This window comes from Dipteris shenzhenensis, chromosome 12 (genome assembly GCF_047967505.1).
Source record: "Dipteris shenzhenensis isolate YYH24624 ecotype China chromosome 12, Dip_SZ_1.0, whole genome shotgun sequence".
NCBI classification, from domain to species: Eukaryota; Viridiplantae; Streptophyta; class Polypodiopsida; order Gleicheniales; family Dipteridaceae; genus Dipteris; species Dipteris shenzhenensis.
Window position 1 is genome coordinate 36,837,855 of NC_141607.1, and position 22,231 is coordinate 36,860,085.

General features: G+C 45.1%; 1 protein-coding gene across 1 annotated transcript in view; it reads left to right on the forward strand.

Annotated features, from left to right (window-relative positions):
- LOC147896166 (GATA transcription factor 28-like) overlaps positions 1–22,231 on the forward strand; it is a 45,864-nt gene that overhangs the window by 12,432 nt on the left and 11,201 nt on the right. The window contains exons 5-7 of the mRNA XM_087382504.1: positions 789–920; positions 8,615–8,720; positions 9,018–9,080. Of these exons, the coding sequence (XP_087238630.1) occupies positions 789–920; positions 8,615–8,720; positions 9,018–9,080 (301 nt within the window). The remainder of the gene's footprint in view (positions 1–788; positions 921–8,614; positions 8,721–9,017; positions 9,081–22,231) is intronic.

Sequence of the window (22,231 nt, forward strand, 5' to 3'; positions counted from 1 at the left end):
CTGTTTGCTTTGCTTTGTGTATATATCAGTATGCTGTATCTGTTTGTAAAAACTGTGTAGAATGTAGAAATGAGCTTATTCAAGGATTGTGACTTTGTACTTGAGCTTGGGAGACATAAAGATTCGAGAGTCATGCTATGTACTTCTATCTACTTTACGGGAAGCTTTAAGGAATAGGGAGCCATAAGATTTTTTTGAGTGTGGAAAAAGCAAGACTTGAGTTTTGGCAACACATTTTAGGATGGAATTGTAATGTGAAGTATATTTGTTTTGAAACACTTAAAGAAACCTTTTCTGCTTTTGTCTTTGAGTGTTGTGGACTGCTCATTATATGCGGCTAAGCTTGTATGTGTGAGAATAATGAGCTTGGGAATAAATCAAGGTTTTCTGCTTGTATATATTCATTGCAGGCTCTCATCTTTGACCTTTGTAGATATTAGCCTTTAGTATTTTACTCAGTTTTTCCTCGTTAGCATGTAGAAGTTCTTCTTTGTTAGCCAATAGCAGATCTTTTTTTTTTCCTCGTGCAAATTTTTTCTCTGTTCATTGATACAATGATGCTGTGAGGTTGGAATTACTTCGTCCATGATCATTTTAAAGTCCTGTTTACTGTTATGATTGTCCACTGATAATCTTTTCTCCCAAGGGGTACCACTGTATTTTTTCTGTGCTAATCCCAGGAATTTTTCTTATATGAATTAATTATAGACAAGCATGCCTGTGGTTTCTTTTATCAAGTTGCCAATTGCAATTATCAGCAAGATACTTAACTTTATGGGCCTGTCTAGAATGCAAAGGAACAAAGGACAATTCGCTCCTTCTAAAGCTGGAACGGAGGAGAGGTCAGCTATCTCGAATTGGGAGAATACTCAACCCTGGAGTAACCACTCTGGTGCTAACAGTGCTCAGCAGGATGTCACGTGAGTGCCTACCATGGCTTGGAAGTGGGCTGGTAGCGTCCTGTAGCATGTTTTTTGTGTTATGGCTTCTATTTACCCTCCAATGTAGTAGGTAGTCCATGCAAACTGAAAAACTAAAAGCATTGTTGTATTATTCTGTGTCTTATTTGCCTAATTCTGCTTTTTCTTGATGTTAATTCAGTAGTGACCTACTCTATCTTAAGATGTTCAGGCACATAACCTGTTTGCTCTGATTTCAACGTAGTTAAAGGTCAGAACTCAAGTAATGGCCTCTTAGCTAGTCTAACTCAGTCGGTCTTGCACAGCATGATGACAGTGCAGCACAAGGTGTATTTCATCCTCATCACTGATGGTAAGGGTAGTGAAATAGTTGATTGTAAGGAGCACTTCATCTGCACGGGGGGGGGGGGGGGGGGGGGGTTGGGGCAGTTTGTTGTCTTCAACTCTCACGCGTATGCTTAAGTTGTTTATGCTTCTATGTGTACCATCGTGAGTAGAATGTCGTGTGTGATCAAACTCAAGGCAACCTTAAGGTCAACTTTGGGACCTTACATGGTTTTTATGAGCCTCTCTCAACCTTGGCCTGTCTGTTGCACTGAAGATGTAAATCCTACTCGCTAAGGAACTCAGCTCTATTTCTTTGACAACCAGAAGTTTGAAGTTCCATTGTAGAAAAGTCAGACGCTTTGCAATTTGCAAAGCACATCAAGATGGAATAGAGTTATAGATGGCTTGCATCTGATCATCCTAGGCAGCATAAGCACCTCAATCTGCGTAATGTGTTGCTAGGCCTCCTTATGCAACTTAAGTGTCATACTGTTAGAAATGACCCAACAGAGGGTACAGACAGCGGAAGACTCATAGTAATGCCTAGGAGCTCACACAGTGTGGTGTGGGTGTGGAATCACAAACTTCTTTACTTAATGTGCATACAATAGGTGTGCAGACTCATCAATAGACAATGAACCAGCCAGATAGAGAAACCACCAAAATATATATTTCCGTTTGAAAGTATGGACACAATACAAAAGAGATAGATCCAGAGTCCCACCAATGGTGTGGTCCTCTGATCTTACCACAAGGTCCTTCTCCTATCTGCTGGCTATCTCTAGACTCGAGCCCACGTGCTCCACCTCGAGTGTAAGTAGACTTTCTGTCCAAAGATCTCAGCACCTTGCTGTCCTAGTAGGCAGCCTAGGCTTCAGCCCCAAGTGAGCTCAGGCTGCAGCAACTCTGGCCCTGCTTTGTCTCCTGGATGTAGGCCCAAAGATCAGGCTTCTGCTGCTTCTGCTGCTCCTATGTTTGCTGACTTGCTGGATTATGAAATGAGGCAAGTGCCTCTCCTTTTATAGGCCTTCAAGGCCCTTTCAAATGGACCGACCAGCCAGCCCTAAATGGGCCGACTGGACAGACCTGGTTGGCTGGCCCAACCGGCCTGGTTGGCTCAGCCCAACCAGCCCTATATAAGGGCCCTAGCCAGGCCCTTTTTGGGCTGCTGCTAGGCTCCCCTTTGCTGCTGCTGGAGACCCTGCTGCAGGCTGTATACCTGCCCATAGACCCCCACTATGCTGCGCTATTTCTTGGCTCCCTGATCTGCCCACACGTGTGTGCCTCAGCTCTGTACTGTTCCGTACTGTTGCTGACATCATCCATGAGCTCATGGCCTCTTCTCTTGGGTCCCTACTAACCATGGTAACCACTGGTCCCACGTATGTTGCCTCAATGACACATATGCCCTCAGCATATTCTCTAAAGTTTGGTTGACTCTCTCCATCTGACCATCCATTTCAGGATGATCCCCACTACTCATTCCTAACTCAGTCCTTAGTGTCTCAAATACCGCTGTCCAAAAATGACCGGTAAATCTGACATCTTGGTTTGACACTATGGATCTAGGCAATCCATGCAGACGAAATATATGTCTAATAAACAAATCCGCCACTTGCGAGGCACTAACAGACTCTCTAGTCGTAATGAAGTGAGCCATCTTGGTAAGACGATCAACCACCACAAGGATAGAATCATACCTTCCTTGTGTTGTAGGCAGCCCTACAATAAAGTCCATGGAAACACTCTCCCACTTACTCGGTGGTATTTCCAAGGGCTGTAAAAGTCCGGGTGGCTTCACCCGCTCGGCCTTGCTTACCTGACACGAAAAACACCGTGTCACATATTCATGAATATGCTTTTTCATCTTTGGCCAAAAGAAATCTCGCTTCACGAGATCATATGTTTTCTCGACTCCTGGATGTCCCGCACATGGGCTATCATGGCATTGTCGAATGACTCTCTGCCTGAGATCATTCTGACTAGGTACTACTACCTTGCCATTTCTTTTCAGCATACCATCCCTTATGGTATATCTTGCATATGTTTGGCCTTTTTTGGATGCCAGGTCATCCTTTTCTTCCCTGGGTCTAAACACATGAGCTTTAGGCCATAAGCTCTGGACAAACTCGTCCACCTTTTGAGTTTCTCTAATCTCGGTCATTAGAGCACTCTCTAATACCGTAAAACTCATATTGTGCATAATGTGAGACAACGCATCATCAACCTTATTATTTCTCCTCATATGGGGTCCTTACAACTTGAGCACCTTGAACCACTAGTGGTTACCAGGAGGGTGGGGCATCGGTACCGAATCGTCAAATTAAACTCCTGCATGAGCTTTGCCCACCTAGCTTGGCGGCCCCTCAAGTCAGGCTGTTTATAAAAATGTTTCAGAGTATCATGATCCACATCCACATAAAACTCTGAACCATACAAATAATGCCTCCATGTTTTCAAAGCATGGATAACAGCATACAACTCCAATTCATGAGTTGGCCAATTCCTTTGAGAGGGAGAAAGCTTCTTGCTTTCAAAGGCTACTGGCCTTCCCTCTTGAAGGAGAACTGCTCAAACCGCAATGCCACTTGCATCGGTTTCCAGGAACAACGGTTTTTGGGGATCAACTATTTTTAACACCGGTCCTGTGACCACAGCTTGTTTTATGGTGTTAAAACTTTCTTGTTGATTCTGTCCCCATATAAAAGGTACTTTATCTGAGGTCAGATCAGTCAATGGCGATACTATTTCGGAATATCCTTTGATATGCCTTCTATAAAATTGGATAAATCCCAAGAATGATCGCAACGCGGTCAGACTCTGAGGGATTGGCCAAGTCAGTATTGCAGCCACTTTCTTTGGATCCATTTCTACCCCCTATGGAGTAATTATGAATCCTAAATATTCAAGCCTAACCATACACAGTATAGTTTTCTTTTTATTTACATAAAGACTGGCTTTCCTCAAAGTATTGAACACTATTTTTAAGTGTTCACGATGCTCAGTAATACTTTTACTGAACACTAAAATATTGTCAATAAAATGTACTAAAAACTTTCCGATATACGGACGTAGTAAATCGTTCATAAGCATGACGAATGTAGCTGGAGCATTGGTAAGTCCGAAGGGCATTACAAAAAACTCATAATGACCAAACTTGCTTCTGGAAGTGGTTTTATGCACATCCTCGGCTCTAATCCGGATCTGATGGTAGCCACACTTAAGATCTATCTTGCTGAAGATCACGGCTCCATGTAATGCATCTAGCAAATCATCAATCCGAGCCATCGGATACCTGTGCTTAACAATGATATTATTCAATGCTCTGTAATCTATACAGAGGCGAAACGTATCATCCTTTTTCTTCTTTAATATCACTGGCGAAGCAAAAGGTGAGAAACTTGGTTGAATCTGCCCCAACTTGAGGTATTCTTCCAGTTGTCTACGCACCTCCGCCTCTTCAGTAAAACTCATTCTATAGGGAGGTCTATTTACATGTTCTGCCCCCGGGATCAGTTCAATCTTATGCTGAACATTCCGCCCTGGAGGTAACCCATAAGGTAACTCATTCCTAAAACATTCAGAGAACTCCTCTGCTATTAGATTAGCCAGCTTGGCCATCTCACCACTTTGCGCAACATCAGTGCTAGCTGAAGAATCATCAACCGGCTCTACTGATGCTGTATAAAGGAATAAAAACTCTTCTTGAGCTTTTCGGATTTCCATCACGGAAACCAACGGTTCCTGAGGTATATCTTTTTCACCTCGTAAGACATAAAGCACATCATTCATCTTGAATTGATATACGTGCTTTTTCCAATCAATGGCTGGATTCTTTCTAGGGCTATATCTGCATGAGCAAGCTTAGTCATTTCAAAATCAAGCTTCTCAGCATAGTCCTGAATACGAAGCTCCAACTGGGTAACCCTTTGGTCCCATACTTCAGTTGAACTTCCATCTGCCATCCTGACTGTATACGCATAGTCAGATGGGTTAGTCTTTAACTTCAGCCTCTTCACGAGCTTGGAGTTAATTACATTGTGCGTTGACGCTGAGTCAAACAACACAATGACATCATGATTGGCCACTTGTCCTTTCATTTTAATTAATTCGGTATCATTAAAGGCTGTATACCCCGTTGCTGCGGGCTTAGATAGGATGTTATCAGGTGCACTCGTTACTAGCTTAGCAACAGACACACATAACAAATAAGGTACTGACCTCTGAGAAGATCCTGCTAGCTGAATTTGCATCTCTTCCGCTCTGGGACTTCCCTCCAATCCCACGTCGCATTCTGAGATTACCATCTCAGCCATCCGACGATCCTTATTCCGTGGACAATCCTTCCACTGATGAGGCTGAAGGCATCCAAAACACAAGCCTTCTCTCCTCGCTTTTTCTCTTTGCTCTGGGTTTAAGGGAGACTTGGACCAAGCCCGGGCTGCCATGGGTGTTACTTTCCTCTTCACTCCAATGGTGGTACTTGATCTAGGAGTTTCAGTTGGTTTCGCCTGCTTGGCTTGACCACTCGGCTGAGAACCACTCCCTTTACTAATCCATTTCTTTTTAAACCTAGATTTCTTCTGGTACTCATATTGGGTTCCGACCTGTGCAAACCCACTTGGCCTGCTGCCTTTGGCATCTTCATAGTTCAGGGCTATGGCTATTGCATCATACAACATGTTCGCATACTTAGCCCGAACTTCCATTTTAATCCGATCATTCAAGTCAAATATGAAATCTTTCACTTGGATTGATTGAGGTAGGAGTGCATCAACCTTCATTACGCTCTCTCGAAACTTATCAGTGTATTCAGCCACTGACAAATTTCTCTGATGAAGGTTTCTATACTGATCCCAAGCTCGGGATGCTTCGTCAGGAGGTAAGAAGTGTTTCCTGAATTCTCTTTTAAACCCCTCCCAGGTAGTGGATGCTATACCATCTTTTTGCTGTGAACGCCTCGTCCCATTTGTGTAACCAGGTCTCAATGACATCAGAACTACGGTCATTCATCCGACCAGAATACTTTTCCGGCTTGTAATTGGCAATATTAGGTACTTCAGCCTTTCTAGGCTCGACCGTATGGACACTAGACTCCGGTTCCATTGGAGCCTTTCCCTTCTCATCTCGAGAAGGTCTGGCAGACATACTGTGTATCACTCTTCTAAGTTCAGACTGCCTTGCATTGGCTTGTAACTGTTGCGCTAATAACTGCTGCAAGGCATCCTCAAGTAATGCAATCCTGCCAGATAAGGTGTGAGCTACTGGGCGCGACACCTGCTGGGTCAGCCGGACTCCTGACTCACCAGGGTCCCTTCTGGAAGCCCCTTCTTCTGCTTCCATTTAGGTCAATGGGTGTTTTGTTTTGTTTCTTTTTAAAAGCACCGCTAGAACACTGTATTTACAGACTAACAAAATTCAGGGTACTGGCACTCTGACACAATTCCCTATACTAGGGAATACCTGCAATCCCAGCTTCACACTAACCAGGCATTTGACACAGGCATATATCCAAATCCCGCTTTTCCCTATACTAGGGAAATTCCTGCAAACTAACTCTGACTGAAACACACAGGCATAGTAAACTGCAAACTCTGCTGTACAGAATAATAAGCTGCACACTAAAAACTGAAATTTTATAATGAAGCAAAAATTGATGCTCCTTGGTCTTGCTCGCTCCTGCCTCTCGATTTGATACCCCTGTGATATCAAATGAAATAGACGGTATACACGCCTCAGCTCCACAAACAAATGATGTGCTCTTCTTTTTTTTTCCTCTGCCAAGGCGTAGCTCTCTGTTTGGAATTTGTCTCAGCCTACAAGCTGTCTGCGTGGCCTTAGAAGGCTATGATTGTGAGTCCGTTGGGAAACAAGTCGAATTCTATTACGGACCAGCCAGTCACGTAGCCAGAGAGCGGGAGATGTGACGAAACATATTTTCACAGGCTCCCAGATCCTCCATAATCTTGCCTGCGCGTCGCCCATCTACGAATCTCATCAAAGACCACCTGTAACACGAGCCCCTGTTAAGCCTTCATTCCGTCGTAGACCACGGGCAGCAACACCTCGTAATTCGTCGATCAGCCCGTCGCGTGGAGGTCACGAGCAAATCTTACGAACAGTCACCTAACACACCGCAAGCTCCTGCTAGCCAACGCGGGAGGACCACCGAACAAATACGTCGTTCATCGTCACGCCTGCGCTCCAACCTGCTGTCCGCTCCAAGATTCGTCGATCACGTATCGTCTGATTACCAGATCCCCTCACTCCTTCGCAGGTCTTCCAATTCGACGCTGTTTGCGTAGGCCAGCGCCGATCAAGCCCCTCCGTCAAACCCACGAACAGTCCCGTACCTGCCCCTCCTTCACACGCAACTTCCTAGCCTGGGCTCTGATACCAAATGTTAAACTCTTCTATTCTAACTACAGGCAGATCACAGGAGTAGCACCAATATTTTTTCACCCAGCCAACCTTGCTGAAGCGTGAGAGCTCACAGAGAATCAAAATCCATATTCACGTAAAAGCCCACTTCTCCTTCTCTCACTAGCTCCAACAAGCCCCATCTCCCTAGATGGATCTAGATGCCACATGTCATCATTATAGGGCCTTACTAATGCATCTTTTCACCCCTCTCTTGGGCTACTTTAATTTCCTTTGCCCCTAGGCACATTTCTTGCATTAGGCCCTTAGCCTTAGATCCACCTAGTCTAGTGCTATCAACCCTCACCTAGGACCTTGACATTAATTCCCTCCCGATCATTTACATGAAGCGCAAACAGATATATTACAAACCGAGATCCTTTAAGGGAAATGTCGATTGATTCTTCCGAGGTCATGCTACCTCGGCTAGAGCGTAACATGATAGATCAATTATCTATGTCTAGACTAAAAAGATGAGGCCAGTGGATGTTGTTCAGCGATGCTTGAAAAGTGGCTGGTGCACTAATCAGTCTCAAACCTGCAGAACCCCCGTTTGTATGGCACGCTGTCTTATGCTTACACCCTCTGTGATCTTGACCCATTATTAGCCTGAACTCATATCTATACTTATATAATTACTGTGGTGTCATCCAAGAGTCCATCAGTTTTTGTGACTTTTAGTTGTGGTCTTGTTAATATAAACTAGTTAATCCACATGATTCTTGTCAACCAAAAGCATACCGAAGCAAATGGGAGGTAGTCTGAAAGATTAGTTTCTTTGCAAGCCAGCTCATCAGCCCTGTGCCCCCTAAAAAGGTGTGAGGAAAAAAAAGAGCAATTCTTTCTTTCAGGGTGCTATGAAACTGATTGTGTTTTGTTGTCTTGATGTAGTTAATATAGGCTTGCTTTTCAAGATGAGGGGTCCTCAAAAGCACAAAGTTTTGCAGATGCTTACATTGTGGAATTGGAGAGCGTTCTACTCCGATGATGCGGCGCGGTCCACATGGGCCTAGGACGCTTTGCAATGCGTGTGGATTGATGTGGGCTAATAAGGTACATTCTTGTCTTTTGTTGCTATTGCGTTTTCTGGAGGCTCTGGCACATCTTTGTTGTTGTTTTATTGGTGCATCTTTGTTTTTTTTGTTTGCCGGAAAGTATAGAAGGTCAAAATGTGCTGAATCAACCTTTTGCTGTCATGGCTTGTCAGAATGGCTAGATTTTCCTTCACAGGAAGAGCTAGGTTTGGACTTGTTAGAATGTTTAAATTGGCTTGGACTCCATGACATGAATATAGTGAAAGTAGAATGTGACATTTTAAACAGGTTTCTAAAAAACTGATGATTTTCTCAGGGTGTACTGAGAGATCTATCAAAGAATCCAACTGTGCCTCAGCAGCCTCTTCTCCATCCACAAGTAAGTCATCTTTGTGGTCTCGCTACAACTACAATAGACTTGTATGACACACAGGTAATGCTAATTTGTTGAGGTGAAATCATAGTTGGCCTGTTGAAAATGCCGGAAATACAGGTCTAATGGTTGTTGATAAACACATTTGGACAACAATTTAAACTGTCAAATGTGTGAATGGATTTTTATCTCTGACAAAGTGGCACTCCATTTTATCCCCTCTTATCCCAAGTCATACTGGCAACTAGACGTAGTCCTGTAGTTTTTCATAGACTTTTGAGTCTGTAACTTCCAGCGTTGTGACATAAAGTCATAGAAGCAAGATGAATTGAAGGTGTAAAATGCTGTGAGGCATATCAAATTAAGGATTGAATCTCTGCTTATGTCCAGATTTTGTTCATGTTTATACACATTTGCGACCGCTGCTAACTGTGGCATTTATTGTGCACTCAGTCGAACATTGCACAGTGTGGAAGATCATGAAATGATTTTGTACAGTCTGAAATGATGCCAAACCACATGCACCGGCACTCTTTTGTTATCTGTGCAGCTATCAGCTGTGCCAAACGTATGTTTGACTCACACATTTGGCTAACCCAGCTTCACTTTCTTGAAAACTCATTGCTTTTTGTTGTTCTTTACCATAAATTTACCTCTTCATTTGCCAGATGACACTCCAGGACTGTGCTGAAATGGTCTGCAAGTTTATGTGAATAAAACGTTGCTATTCAGAGCAATACGCCAGTCAGCATAGTTAAGCCTGCAAAGCAAAAAGAAGGGCTACATGCAAGACAATACAAAGTGGTGTTGGAGATATCATAGCCAAAGAGTGTGTGGGAGATGTGATGTGTGATGTGTTGTACTAGGAGATCTAGTACTAGTTCATGTGTGAGTGCCACGTGTCAGTATGGGACTTATCCCATATGCACTTGGTGCAAGTGTGCGAGTGTGTAGCCTATATAAGGCTTGTACTTCACTTGTCATGATATACTTGATGAATGAATGAAAACCTTTATGGTTTCTACATTTGTGTATCAATTCTTCACTCCCTAGCCTATCTCTCTCTCTCTCTCTCTCTCTCTCTCACAGACCATGTTTCTAACATGGTATCAAAGCAGGTTAACGTGCCATAATGCCCTGCCACGTTATCTGTGACCTATTCCTGACCCTAACCCTAACCCTAATTTTGCTTAGCCTCTTCCTTCCTGCAGCTGCCTCAACTCTGCTCATTTCCGCCTCAGTTCAGCCTCATTTCCATCTCTTTTCAGCTGCCTTCTACCCGTTTAGGGTTTCTGCACAGCCGCCGTCTTTGCCGCCCTCATTTCGTCTCTGTTTTGCAGCTTCTTGTGTTCATTTCTACCCATTTAGCCTCTCCACAGCCTGCTGGTCGACATGCCTTCCAAGAGATGCCTGCATGTGTGGATTTTTGAGCCTTCTTGGAGCTGGTTTATCCCCGTTTTTAGGGTTTGCAACCACCAGTGGGGCATTGACTGCACATTTTTGTCACTTATAGAGGCCTTTTGGAGCTGCTCTTGCATTTTCAAACTGTTTTGGAGTTGCTGCTCCAGAACCGCCTTCAACAGAGCCAATTTCGGGGCTGCTCCTAGCCTCTAATTCATTCAGAACAGACTTTTTTTAAGCAGTCTCCTGTCATATCATCCTGGAGCTGTTTAGGGAGCTGCTTTGCATTTTGGAGGAACCTGTTCAACCGTTTTGAAGATTTCGGAGTCTTTCAGTTCTGCTACAGCACCTTGAGCAGTCCTCACCCCTAAAAGCACTCTTCTATTGGAATTTGGCTCATTCTTGCACTTCAGGGTAGCTACTTGCTGTTATTTCACTTGGGTTCACTCAGTTCTGCATTTCTAGGCATTTGGTGCACCTATATCGTCCCAAGACCAGCCCATTCCTTTGCTGGTCCTCCATTTCAGCTTGCTGTCTGCCTTCATCAAGGTCTTTGCCATCATGACTTTATGTCTTCTAGTTCTTTGCTCGTAGAGAAGTTCAAGGGGGAGGGTTTTCCCACATGGCAAACCAAGATGCAACTGCTTGAGATGTTGAGGATCAAGGAATTTGAGAGTGTTCTCAGGAAAAGGGTCTTTTTTGGCTGAAGGCTCTAAACAACAAAGGGCTATGGCCATTGATAGTCAAAGCAGACCAAGCCTATTCACACACCACAATGCTCCATACCAGTCCCAAGGAATTGTTGGATTCATCATTCGATACTATGGATTTTCACGCCATGGTCCATGTCCTTCGTCGACCCATACAAACCAAGTTGTCCTTTATGATATCTGATTCGGCGGTGGCAGCTTTGGGAAAGAACAAGTTGAGAAGTGAGGGTAGCCTCTTTGAACTCCTCATTTGTGCTTTGCCTTAGTTTTTCATGAAGCTTACCATTTTGGCCAGCTTCTAACATAGAACTCTCTTAAGCCATTGTATTGCTTGACTGGTGGCAAATGAGTGAACCTCTTGGCATCTAGTTTACGTGGGTAGACTGCAAGATCTATATGTAGTCACAAAGTTGACATGTTAATTTACTTTAAGAACTAGAACTTAGGGGTTGACCAATCTTTTCAAGCTTACAACAATATACGATGCATTGTGCACATAGATAATAGGGGGGCTATGAGAGAAAAAAATCCATTAATTTGTTGGGAGAAATGAGAGGGGTGAAAAGAAAGGGTTAATAACCTAAGAGCGATTCAGAGAGGGCTTGGGGAAGGCGAGGCGTAGGGGAAGTGATGGGGTAGTTGGAGGTTAATTAGGTTAGCTTAATTTAGATTAGGGGATTTAGCTTAGGTTAATATTTTAATCAAATCACCAATGAATTTTTTCAATGAATCATGCAAAATTTCCAACATTTGTTAATCCATTCCAAATTCCGAATGCGAACACAATTAAAACAAAAAATTACAAATGCAATGCAACAAATTTCACGCAAATCCGATGCTCGAGCAAAAAGTTGGAGAATTCTTAGAATTAGTAGAGCCATTAGTACATATTGTGCATACATGAAGTTTAATTTGATGTAAGCTCTGAGAGTCAAAACATCATGATTTATCATTTAGTTCACAATTGTGGAAAGAGGCATCCTACAGTGTACATATGGTTTTGGAGCAAGTTTTCCTTGAAATAGCCATTAAAAAAATGTTAAAAATATTTTCTCCAAGACTTTGTTTTCTCATTCTTTTGATCTAAGTTTTAAAATATCCTTACCCTAGAATTTCATTTCCAATGTTTCTAAGCTTTGTAAACTTTGAGAAATGCAATTTAAACTAACTATAGATCGTGGATTTGGCCTCAAATTGCATGCTATTATGTTCTCGTGCGCTTTAGGTCAAGTGTCAAGGGTTGGTGTATACAGTAGTCAATGCCTTGAACACCATTTTCATCAAAACTCACTAACACTAATGATCATAGGGTTGTTTCGTAGACCTTGATATATTCCCCCATCATTGCCAAGGCTACCCTCAAGCCACTTAAAAATCACGGAATTAAAATTTGTAAGTAGGCTCCCCCTACCTGCCCCTCCCTCCCGACACTCGGCTCCCCCTACCTACCCCTCCGTGCCTACCCCCCGCTGGCCCTCCCTCCCTCCCTACTCTTCGCTCATTGCCCCTCCCTCTCTACTCTCTGCTCCCCCCACCCGCCCTCCCTACCCCCGATTCCCCTTCCCTGCCTCTCCCTACCCCCTTGCTGCCCCTCCCTCCTTACCCCCCCGCTGCCCCTCCCTCCTTACCTTCTTACCCCCCGCTCCTCCTACTCCCGCTCCCCCCCCTTCCCCGCTTCCCTTCCCTTCCTCAGCTCCTCCCCCGGCCTCAACTCCTTCCTCCTTCACTCCCCATCCCCTCCTTCCCTACCCTGCCCCTCCCTTGCCTGCCCCCCCCCCCCCCCCCCCCCTTCGCCCTCTTCAGCCCCCTCTAGGAAAAAGAGAGAGAATCTCTCTTCTCGGCAGTAGGTTTTCGGACAGATTGAGCATCCTCGTGTTTGCGTTGGCCTTTCCACCTTGATTTCAGCCAATCCTTGACCGCTTCCAGTGGCTGCAAGAACGGTTACCTTTTCAAAAGACGAGCTTCAGTAGCTCAAGACAAATTCTAAGCATGAGTACGCTATCTCACTCTTTGTGCGATCGCATCCACGGTTCCCATCCTTCCACGCTACAGGCTAGGGTTCAGATGCTTTTGGCTTTACCTGGAGACGTGGTAGGGCACCTCACCGATGTTCGTCTGCTTGGATGAGGGTTCTTCGAGGTGGTCTTTGATTCTCCAGAGTCAGCAGGTTCAATACTCAGGGCTAGTCCTTTGGCATTGAGCTCCAGGAGGATCTTTTTGACACCCTTCACTTTGGGTTTCGATCCGGTAGAGGAAGATAGCAAGGTTACCTCACTTTTCATCAGATTCCCCGGCCTTCCTCAGGTTTACCATCGACTCTTACCGTCCATAGGAGCCACTTTTGGGTTGGTCACAGAGATCCCCCCCCTCCCTGGCATGCCCTCTTCAGCGGCAGAGCTGTCAGATCGGATGGGGTGTCACGAGTCAGGGTCATCGTCTTTGACTCTTATATTACAGTATGCTTCAGCGACGAGATGGTTTCTTTTTTCGACAAAGAGTCGAGGTTACTGGGAGACATGATTTGTGTAGGATTTGCAGGGACCCTTGGGCACTTCGCCAGAGATTGCCCAAGAAAGAAGAAAAGGCCCAAACGGTTTACTCTGGCTTCTCATCCTACTTCTACACGCGCTACTAGAGCCCCCCCTTCTCGCGCAGGACCTTCGGGACCAGCCCCTAGACCTGGACCCTCTTCTTCAACGCACACAGAATGATCAGCACGTCCTGCTCCTATCGTCCCCTATAGGATGCCTGTGAGGGTTGCTGACACTTCACCAGCTCTACGAGGCACCTCGGACCATTCTCAGTTACAGGCAGGTGATATTCGTGTAATCGCTTCAGGCGTAGATGTGGTTGCCCCAGTCCCCCCACTTGCTCATCAGGAGGGGCAACCCATCTCTTCAGGTCCTATCACTGATGTTCCTGATCAGCCCCCTCCCTCTGTTAGTCACACTTCACCTCTTGATAGAGGTAAGGGGGTTATTTCTCCTACTCCCTTGTGTGCAGGGATTCTTCGCACTCCTATGCCAGTTCCCTCTTACAGGAACTCCTTTGCAGTACTGGCAGATTTGGCAGAGTTTGAGACAGAGGAGGAGTTTGTAGCCTCTACCCTGGGGGAGCCGGTTATTGGTATTTCGTTGGACAGGGCTTCCCCCTCTGCTCGAGTGGGGTTTCTTTCACCAGTTGATTTCCCTCCGCTTGACAGGAGGACTCTTTCACAGGAGAGGATTTTCTCCACTACCAGGTCGGGTAGGGCCTGTCACCCGGCCTCCTCCTCCCGTTGATGAGGATCGTTAGTTGGAATGTTCAGGGCCTCGGTGGTATACTTCATCGCCGTCGTAAGCAGCTGATTCGTAACCAACTCCATCCAGGTGTTTCAGGTGGCTCCATTGATATCCTTATGCTCCAAGAGCATAAGCTGGATGGTAGAGATTGTGCTAAGTCCTGGCCATACTTTTTGGTCACCTCCCTTGGGCACCAGGGGAGGCATTTGCATTTCTATCTCTTCTTCGATGCTTCCCTTGGTCATTGGACTCGGAGCACAGTGGGTTATTTTGTTGATTGGTGGGCGTAAAAGGTTGGATTTCTTAATCTTTATGCACCCAACTTGAGAGGGGATCGTGTCCTCCTTTGGAAGGAGTTGCTCTCTTGGTCCCATATTGCAGATTCTTGGATTATTGGGGGCGATTTCAACATGGTTGAGATGCCTTCAGACAAAAGAGGGGGTAGGAAAAGTGGCATTCACTCCCTTGAGAGAGCACCATGGGATGCCTTCCTTTTTCAGTTCAGTGGCAGAGATGTTTGGTATGGTGATGCTTTTCACACTCAGCCACAGTCTCTTCTATTTTCTTGGTCGAACAGGAGAGTAAGGATGCCTATCCACGCATGGATTGACAGATTTTATGTGGATGATTGGGCACTGGAGAGAGGTGGGACAGTATGCATTAGCACTTGGGGTGTCCACTTCAGATCATTTTCCGATTGCTTTGGTGGTTTCAGACCCTCGGGCGAGAGGCCGCTTTGCCAGTATCAAGATTCCAGATGCCTTCTATGCAGAGAAGGGCCTCCGTCAGATGTGGCTGCAGCCCTCACTGACATTAGCAGCTTTTATCATTATGTTGCTGGTATCAAGAGAGATGAGATTCGCAGGCGAGAGATTGCCATTCGCCAACAACTAGCAGCTCTCCAGAGAGGAGTAAAAACAGCCTACAGATGCTTGGATTCAGGATTGCCTTGCTGCAGCAAGGGCTCATCAGCAAACACTTTTAGATCAGAGAGAAGAGTATGCCTTTCACGCCAGAGAGTCTTTCTGGACGCAGATCGGAGGTAGAGTCAAGGAGCAGTTCTTCTCTACTCTTGGCCCTAGACATAGTAGAGAGAGTGTTTCGCAGCTTGTTGACTCAGACGGGGTACTTTAGACACATCCAGATGCCGTCATGCAGATTGCTTCAGATTACTATGCCTTCCTTTTCACTGCAGATCTTGATTCACAAGCCAGAGATGATGCTAGACAGGTTGTTTGGCAGCATATTACTATGTTGGTGGATCGAGGTATGAGAGCCTCACTTGATGCACGCTTCACCAACATAGAGTTCAGGACTGTTCTTACTGCCCTTCATAAGGGTAGTTGTTCAGGGTTAGATGGACTTACACCTTTTTTTATTATTTTTGGGGATTAGATTACTCAGCCCTGTAGGGCGTTTGGGACTCGGGTGAGATGCCGGACTCACTCTTGGAGGGTCTCATTCATCTTATCCCAAAAGGAGGTTGCAGAAATTTAGTGTCTCAGTGGAGACTGATCACCTCACTGGGCACTTTGTATAAGATCGTGGCAAAAGCTATCAGCCTACGATTGCAGCCCATTCTGCCAGATCTTATACATGACATGCAGACAGGCTTTGTCCATGGCAGAAGCATTTTTGATAACATATTCTCATTTTGGGAGGCTTCTGAGTGGGCTATGCATGAGGGCCATAGACTGGCAATCCTACTCCTGGACTTTGAAAAAGCATATGACAGGGTAGATTGGGGTTTTCTAGAGGGAACCCTTCTTCGCATTGGATTTTCAGATTTGTGGATTAGAGGGGTTTCTGCTCTTTACAGGTCAAGCCATAGCCAGGTACTCATTGGTGGAGTCAGGGGAGACAGGTTTCAGATTTCTAGATCAGTCCAACAGGGATGGCCTCTAGCCCCCTTTCTATTCTTATTCGTGGGTGAAGCTATGAGCCTCTATATTAGAGCTCAATGTGATATTTTTGGGTTAAGACTTCTGTTGAGATAGGAAGAGGAGTTGCTAGACAGTGAGCTAGCAGATGACACGGCTATTTTTTTGGATGCCACTCCATAGACACTCACCTCTTTCAGGACAGCCTTGGATTTGTTTTGCATTGCAACAGGGGCTCACATTAACTGGAACAAATTCAATGGTTTCTGGATTAGTGATGAGGACACTCTAGATTGGGGTGCTGATATTGGCTTTACTTGGATTCAGAGGGGTGTCTCCGTCTGGTATCTTGGATGCCAGGTTGGGGTGGGCATTTCTCCAGCACAATAGTTCGCCCCCGTGTTGGAGAGCATCAGGAGGAAACTCCTATTTTGGAGTTCGGCCAGACTTGACTTTGCATCTAGAGTGGTGGTTGTAAACCAGGTACTGTTGGCTACAGCCTGGTTTGTTTGCTCTTGTTGGTGCCGATCTACAAGCAGTAGCACTCAGCTCAAGAGACCTATCAGGAATTTTTTGTGGAGTAGATTAGTCGGCACTTTAGATGTGATAGCCAGGGTGGCTTGGGAGACTCTTATTCTACCCACTGAGGAAGGGGGTCTCAACATTATTGATCCAGACTTGCAGTGTAGAGCCTTGCTTTGCAAGATGGTGGTCAGAGGTTTGATGCCTGGTCAGGAGCCATGGAAGGATTTTTTCTTACGCAGTATACAGACATGCACACCTTCTCAGGGAGGAGATTGGATGGACATCCCTAGATGGATCTTTACGTCAATCCATCTCAGATCTCGTACCTCCCCTCTCATGGCTGCCATTTTGAAAGCTTGGGACAGCTTCAAAAGTACTCTTTAGAGAGTTCCACCCTCCTCTCGTGAAGAAATTGAAAGGCAGCCTGTCATGTGGAATAATTGCATACTAGATGAGCATGGCAGAGCACTGGGCATGTCACACTAGTGACTACATGCAGTGGTCTAGATGAGAGTTGGGCCCTGCATCCACGGTGAAAGCTTTCAGGATGCTTCTAGAGGATCAGAGAGTTCATTCAGTTAGTCACCTGAGAGGAAGGCAGCCAGGATGCAGCAGATAGATGCAGCCATACCAGTGGAGTGGATGGATACAGACCGGAGTCCACCTGATTGGGGGCTTTTACGAGGACAGGTATCCCTCTGCAGGTTATAGCCTTGCGGGATGCTCATGAGGATACCCTTGTCTTTCAGGTTCATGCAGGAGGAGGCAGACTCCACAGATCTTCAGAGGACATTCTCTTGGAGGCTCCTTTTCAGCCTGTCAGGATTGCAGGATACATGGAGATGGGTAGAGACTCACAGTGGTATCTTGATCTAGACCCCGTTCTCCTGGCTCTTGGATCTTGGAGGCTTTGGTTGTATGGAGGTTCCCCTATTAGATCCTTGCAGTGGGATCCAGGGGAATGGGAGTGGATAGATGCAGGGCACCGAGAGAAGAGCATCCCCTTCTTTCGTTACATGGTCAGAAATGCTAGGAGATTCCAGCTCAGTGGTAGAGGTTGGAGGCCCTCTAGAGCTCCTCATTGGGATACTTTCCAGATTTCTGCAGAGATGCAGAAAAGCTTTTGGAGGAGACTTTGGAAATCCCTCAGGGATAGGAAAATCACGTTATTCATCTGGCTTACTATTCATGGAGGGATTGCAGTGAACCTGTGGAGATCCAGGTTCGGGGCTGACCCTACATGTCCTCAATGCCACTCAGCGGTTGAGTTAGTGCAGCATTGCCTTTGGGAATGCACTCAGGCAAGGACGATTTAAAAGGGTGTTGCTAGGATACTTTGCATTTTTCATAGAGCACCCTTCTTCATGACCTGGTGATCAGTTGCTTGGTTATCACTCACTGGTCCACAGGCTTTCTTTGAGGGACATGACACGGACACAGCTTTCTTTGTTCGACGACACCTTGTGGAGTCATGCTCCCTCCGGGATGTTCCGTTTACTCCATTCAGAGCTCCCCATGCTTCTGTAGACACATCTTGGGAGATTCTGGCTAGTATTACAGCATGGCATATTTGGAGAGCCAAATGTACAGAGGCTTTGGAGGAACTCCCAGGTTGACACGACCCCGCAGGATCTAACCCTATCGCTGACCTAGAATCTCGTACTCAATACAACCAGAATCATAGTGCAGGTGCTTCGATCCTCCCGACCACCCCCGAGCATGTGGGCTACAGCTCGGCTCATCCATAGGCCCGTATCTAACCCAGGTGTCCCATACCACCTGAGCCCGTCCAGAGGACCTTCGATACACCACCTATGATCCGCCATGTAGATGGCCAGAGTCTCGGCCTGGGTCCAAGTCCCATCCATCAGTTGAGGAGCGCTCAACTGATCTACATAATAGCACTGGCCCTCCCTCTATATAGAAGGAAACCCGCTATAGATATCACAATGCTATGAATAGCTCCCTCCATATAAAGCGAGCACTATATATGAATCAATCTCTATATATAGCAATCTCGGCTAAAAATAGCCATCCAGCCCTATGCTATCCCGTAACCCACGTTCACCTGCTATCCAACCCTAGGTACACCATGCACATGACATACTCTCCTTCCTCTAAAAACTCACTCCTGAGTTCACCAGAAAGCCCGAAAACTCTCTGTGAAGATGAGTCAATCCCAATAACTATACTCTGACTATCAGTTTGAGTGTGCTATACTTTCCATGAGATTCCAATCAAAGAGAATCTAAGGCCAAAGCCACAATCTTTGATAACCAACCCAAGGAAAGTAAATCTCGCAATCTAAACAAGATTACGTATCATCGAGTACTCTCCTCGAGAAATCAAGTAACGCCTGAATCCACAGAGTTAGTTCCGTTGACATATCCGTACACAAGCATGGTAAAATCAGTATCTCAAAGTAAAAGATTCTATCAACCTTATCTATTGAGTTCTAATTGGGAATTTGCGAAAAAATATTCACCATGCTGAATACCCTTGAACTCAAAAATCTTAGGTTGAGATAGAGGAATCATTGTTCAAACAATCCCATCAATTGAGCCCCTCGAGGTCAATTTTTGGGTTGCAGTTTCTATCAACCCTCATGTCCTGAATTAACAGAATACCCTTGTAATTCAAATTCTTGGGTTGAAATACATGACAGATTTCCATCGCAGAACAAATAGGTATCCGTTCATAACTCATGATGGAAGAATCTTCATGGAAGTATCAATGGGCAAAATCCTGACCAAAGATATGGTCCCCTTGATCTATCCTCGAAATGCCCCTACATGAGGATAATCAATAGAAATTCAGTTGGCTATATCCAGTCAATGGTACTATTCTAGACATGAATATAGTCAACCATCATAGGAATAACATCGTATGTGATCCAAAGACTACAGAAACATACAATCCGAAATCTCTTAAAACAAGATCCACTATCGTATATCCTGTATAAACTTGTGCAGAAGATATGCGGTAACCCTCCCTGAGATTGAGTCTAGACTATGGAGCTCCAGGGTTGAACCCAAAAAATACATGGCTTCTCTCAGGGTAAAGAATCTTAGTCAGCCCTCGTAAAAAAAATCTAATGAGGTTGCCCCCAAATCAATTCAGCCTACTTGTACTTCACCCTAGAGGTCCTTGGGTATTATTTCACGCTGGATTATACCACCACATCAGAGAATCTTAAATGTAACATATCTTAGTGTCCCATACCACCAAAGTATACTACAAATAAAAAACTCAGTGGACAATATGAGTAAATCAGGTAGCCAATCCCTCTTCAACTTAGATGATCCCAGATTGAGTCAGGGTGGCAAATCCATTCTCAATCCTTTTCTTAATGTGATTATAATGTTACAATACCCCAACCAATAGGTCAAAGAAGAAAACCAGTAGGTAGCATCCCTAACAACTCTTGAATCCTGACTATCCATGACCTCGGGCTAAAAGAGTGAGAATCAGAATGACCTTGCCTTTGGACATGATTCAAAGAAGGTATCCATCAAGACTCATCCTGGTCTAATCAATAAGAACCTTCATATGTCCAAACGGTGAGTCGAAGAAATAACTCATAATCACATCGAGATCAAAACTTCAAATAGAAACCAAAGAGGAATCTACGCACCAAGATTCGAGAAAGGGAAATCCAATTGCCTTTGTTAAATCCGGGCTAATATGTAACAAATACTCGGGCACCATCAATGTACCATATATCTAAAAAACTTCAAGATATATGCAAGAAAAGTATAATTTGAAAAAAACCATCAAATTATAGATGCCACTAGTTACAAATTAAACCCAAGTTAACCAAAACCTGGTCAATTTAAGAACACGACAGTTTATAATTCATACAAAATTGGGGAGCTTCTTGAACCAAACGTGGTTCAAAAGATCCAGTCGAGCAAAAAATAATTGGGTGTTGGTCAAAACTGAGGATTTCTTCTTCAATATATTTTTGGTACTGAGGGGTTTTATAGTAGTGATGAGCTACCCAGAGTTCATCCATCAAGGAATCCATCTCTCGTAGCAGGTCATGAGGTCTACGAGGAATAACCTCCAATGTAGCCTCGTCCTCTCTCTCTCTCAATAAAACAGTAATGCAACGTAGGTGTCTCATTACTTTGATGTCCTTCCATGGCTGGAAAATATCTCGCATGGGAGAGGGACTAGAAGAAAAATAGCTGCGTCCAAACACGTGCTCTTCCCAAGAGAGAATCTGGTGCTGCGTGGAATCAAGGAAGAAGGCGAGTAGAGGACAGCAAGAAAGATGGCGGAATCTGAGAGGCTGATCTCAGACAGAAAGAGGGTGGGAAATTCGCCTTCAAGTGCTGAAGTGAGAGAGAGAGAGGAATCCCGGGTATATAAATAGCCAGGAAGGGTCACCAAAAGCTAGGCGAATTTAGGGTGGATGCTTGATTTAGAGCAAGTGCTTTCCTTGCTAGAGAAAAACAAAAAAGCAACCTGCTTTTTTGACCAAAAAACAGTCTCACTTTAATAGATCTGGTTCTGCTTTTCTCCAGCCAGCCAAAACGTGCTAAAATCAGGCCATACACTCCTTCCCAAAGCCAAGCGCCTGCCCCAATCATATCGCCCCTGTCTTTGATGCCCAAATCTCCTAGACAAGCTGTTCTCTGGCTTATGAATGCCCTTTCTTTCCTCCTACTTCTCAACTGCAGCAAATCTAGGTCTCTAGGTTAGGAATCTCATCCTTGAGAACCTAGAGAAAATTCTTTCCCTATCTACTCTTACGCGTCCCCACACAGCCAATCACATCAACAGCCCAAGCGTGGGAAGTTATAGGTCAGAAACGATCCATCCTCATATCTCTTGCTGAAAGCATTGAGTCTTCTCATCGCCTACCCTTCTCAAGGAATCACGATTTCCAAACACGTAGCAACCGAGAGAGAGCACACGGCCTATGGACTTCTATTTCTTCCACAACTCTCCCAATCATGAGCGCACATCATCAGCCAACGATTCAGCCCATACATGAGCGGAAATTCAGTTTTGCAAGAGCAATCTCAAAAAGCGTACTTGGAAGACATCTTTTTTGCATACCTCGCGTTAAATTCAATCGTGATAGGATGGCTCTGATACCAAATGACACGACCCCGCAGGATCTGACCCTATCACTGACCTAGAATCTTGTCCTCAATACAACCAGAATCATAGCATAGGTGCCTCAATCCTCCCGACCACCCCCGAGCATGTGGGCTACAGCTCGACTCATCCATAGGCCCGTATCTAACCCAGGGGTCCCATACCACTTGAGCCCGTCTAGAGGACCTTCGATACACCACCTATGATCCGCCATGTAGATGGCCAGACTTTCGGCCTGGGTCCAAGTCCCA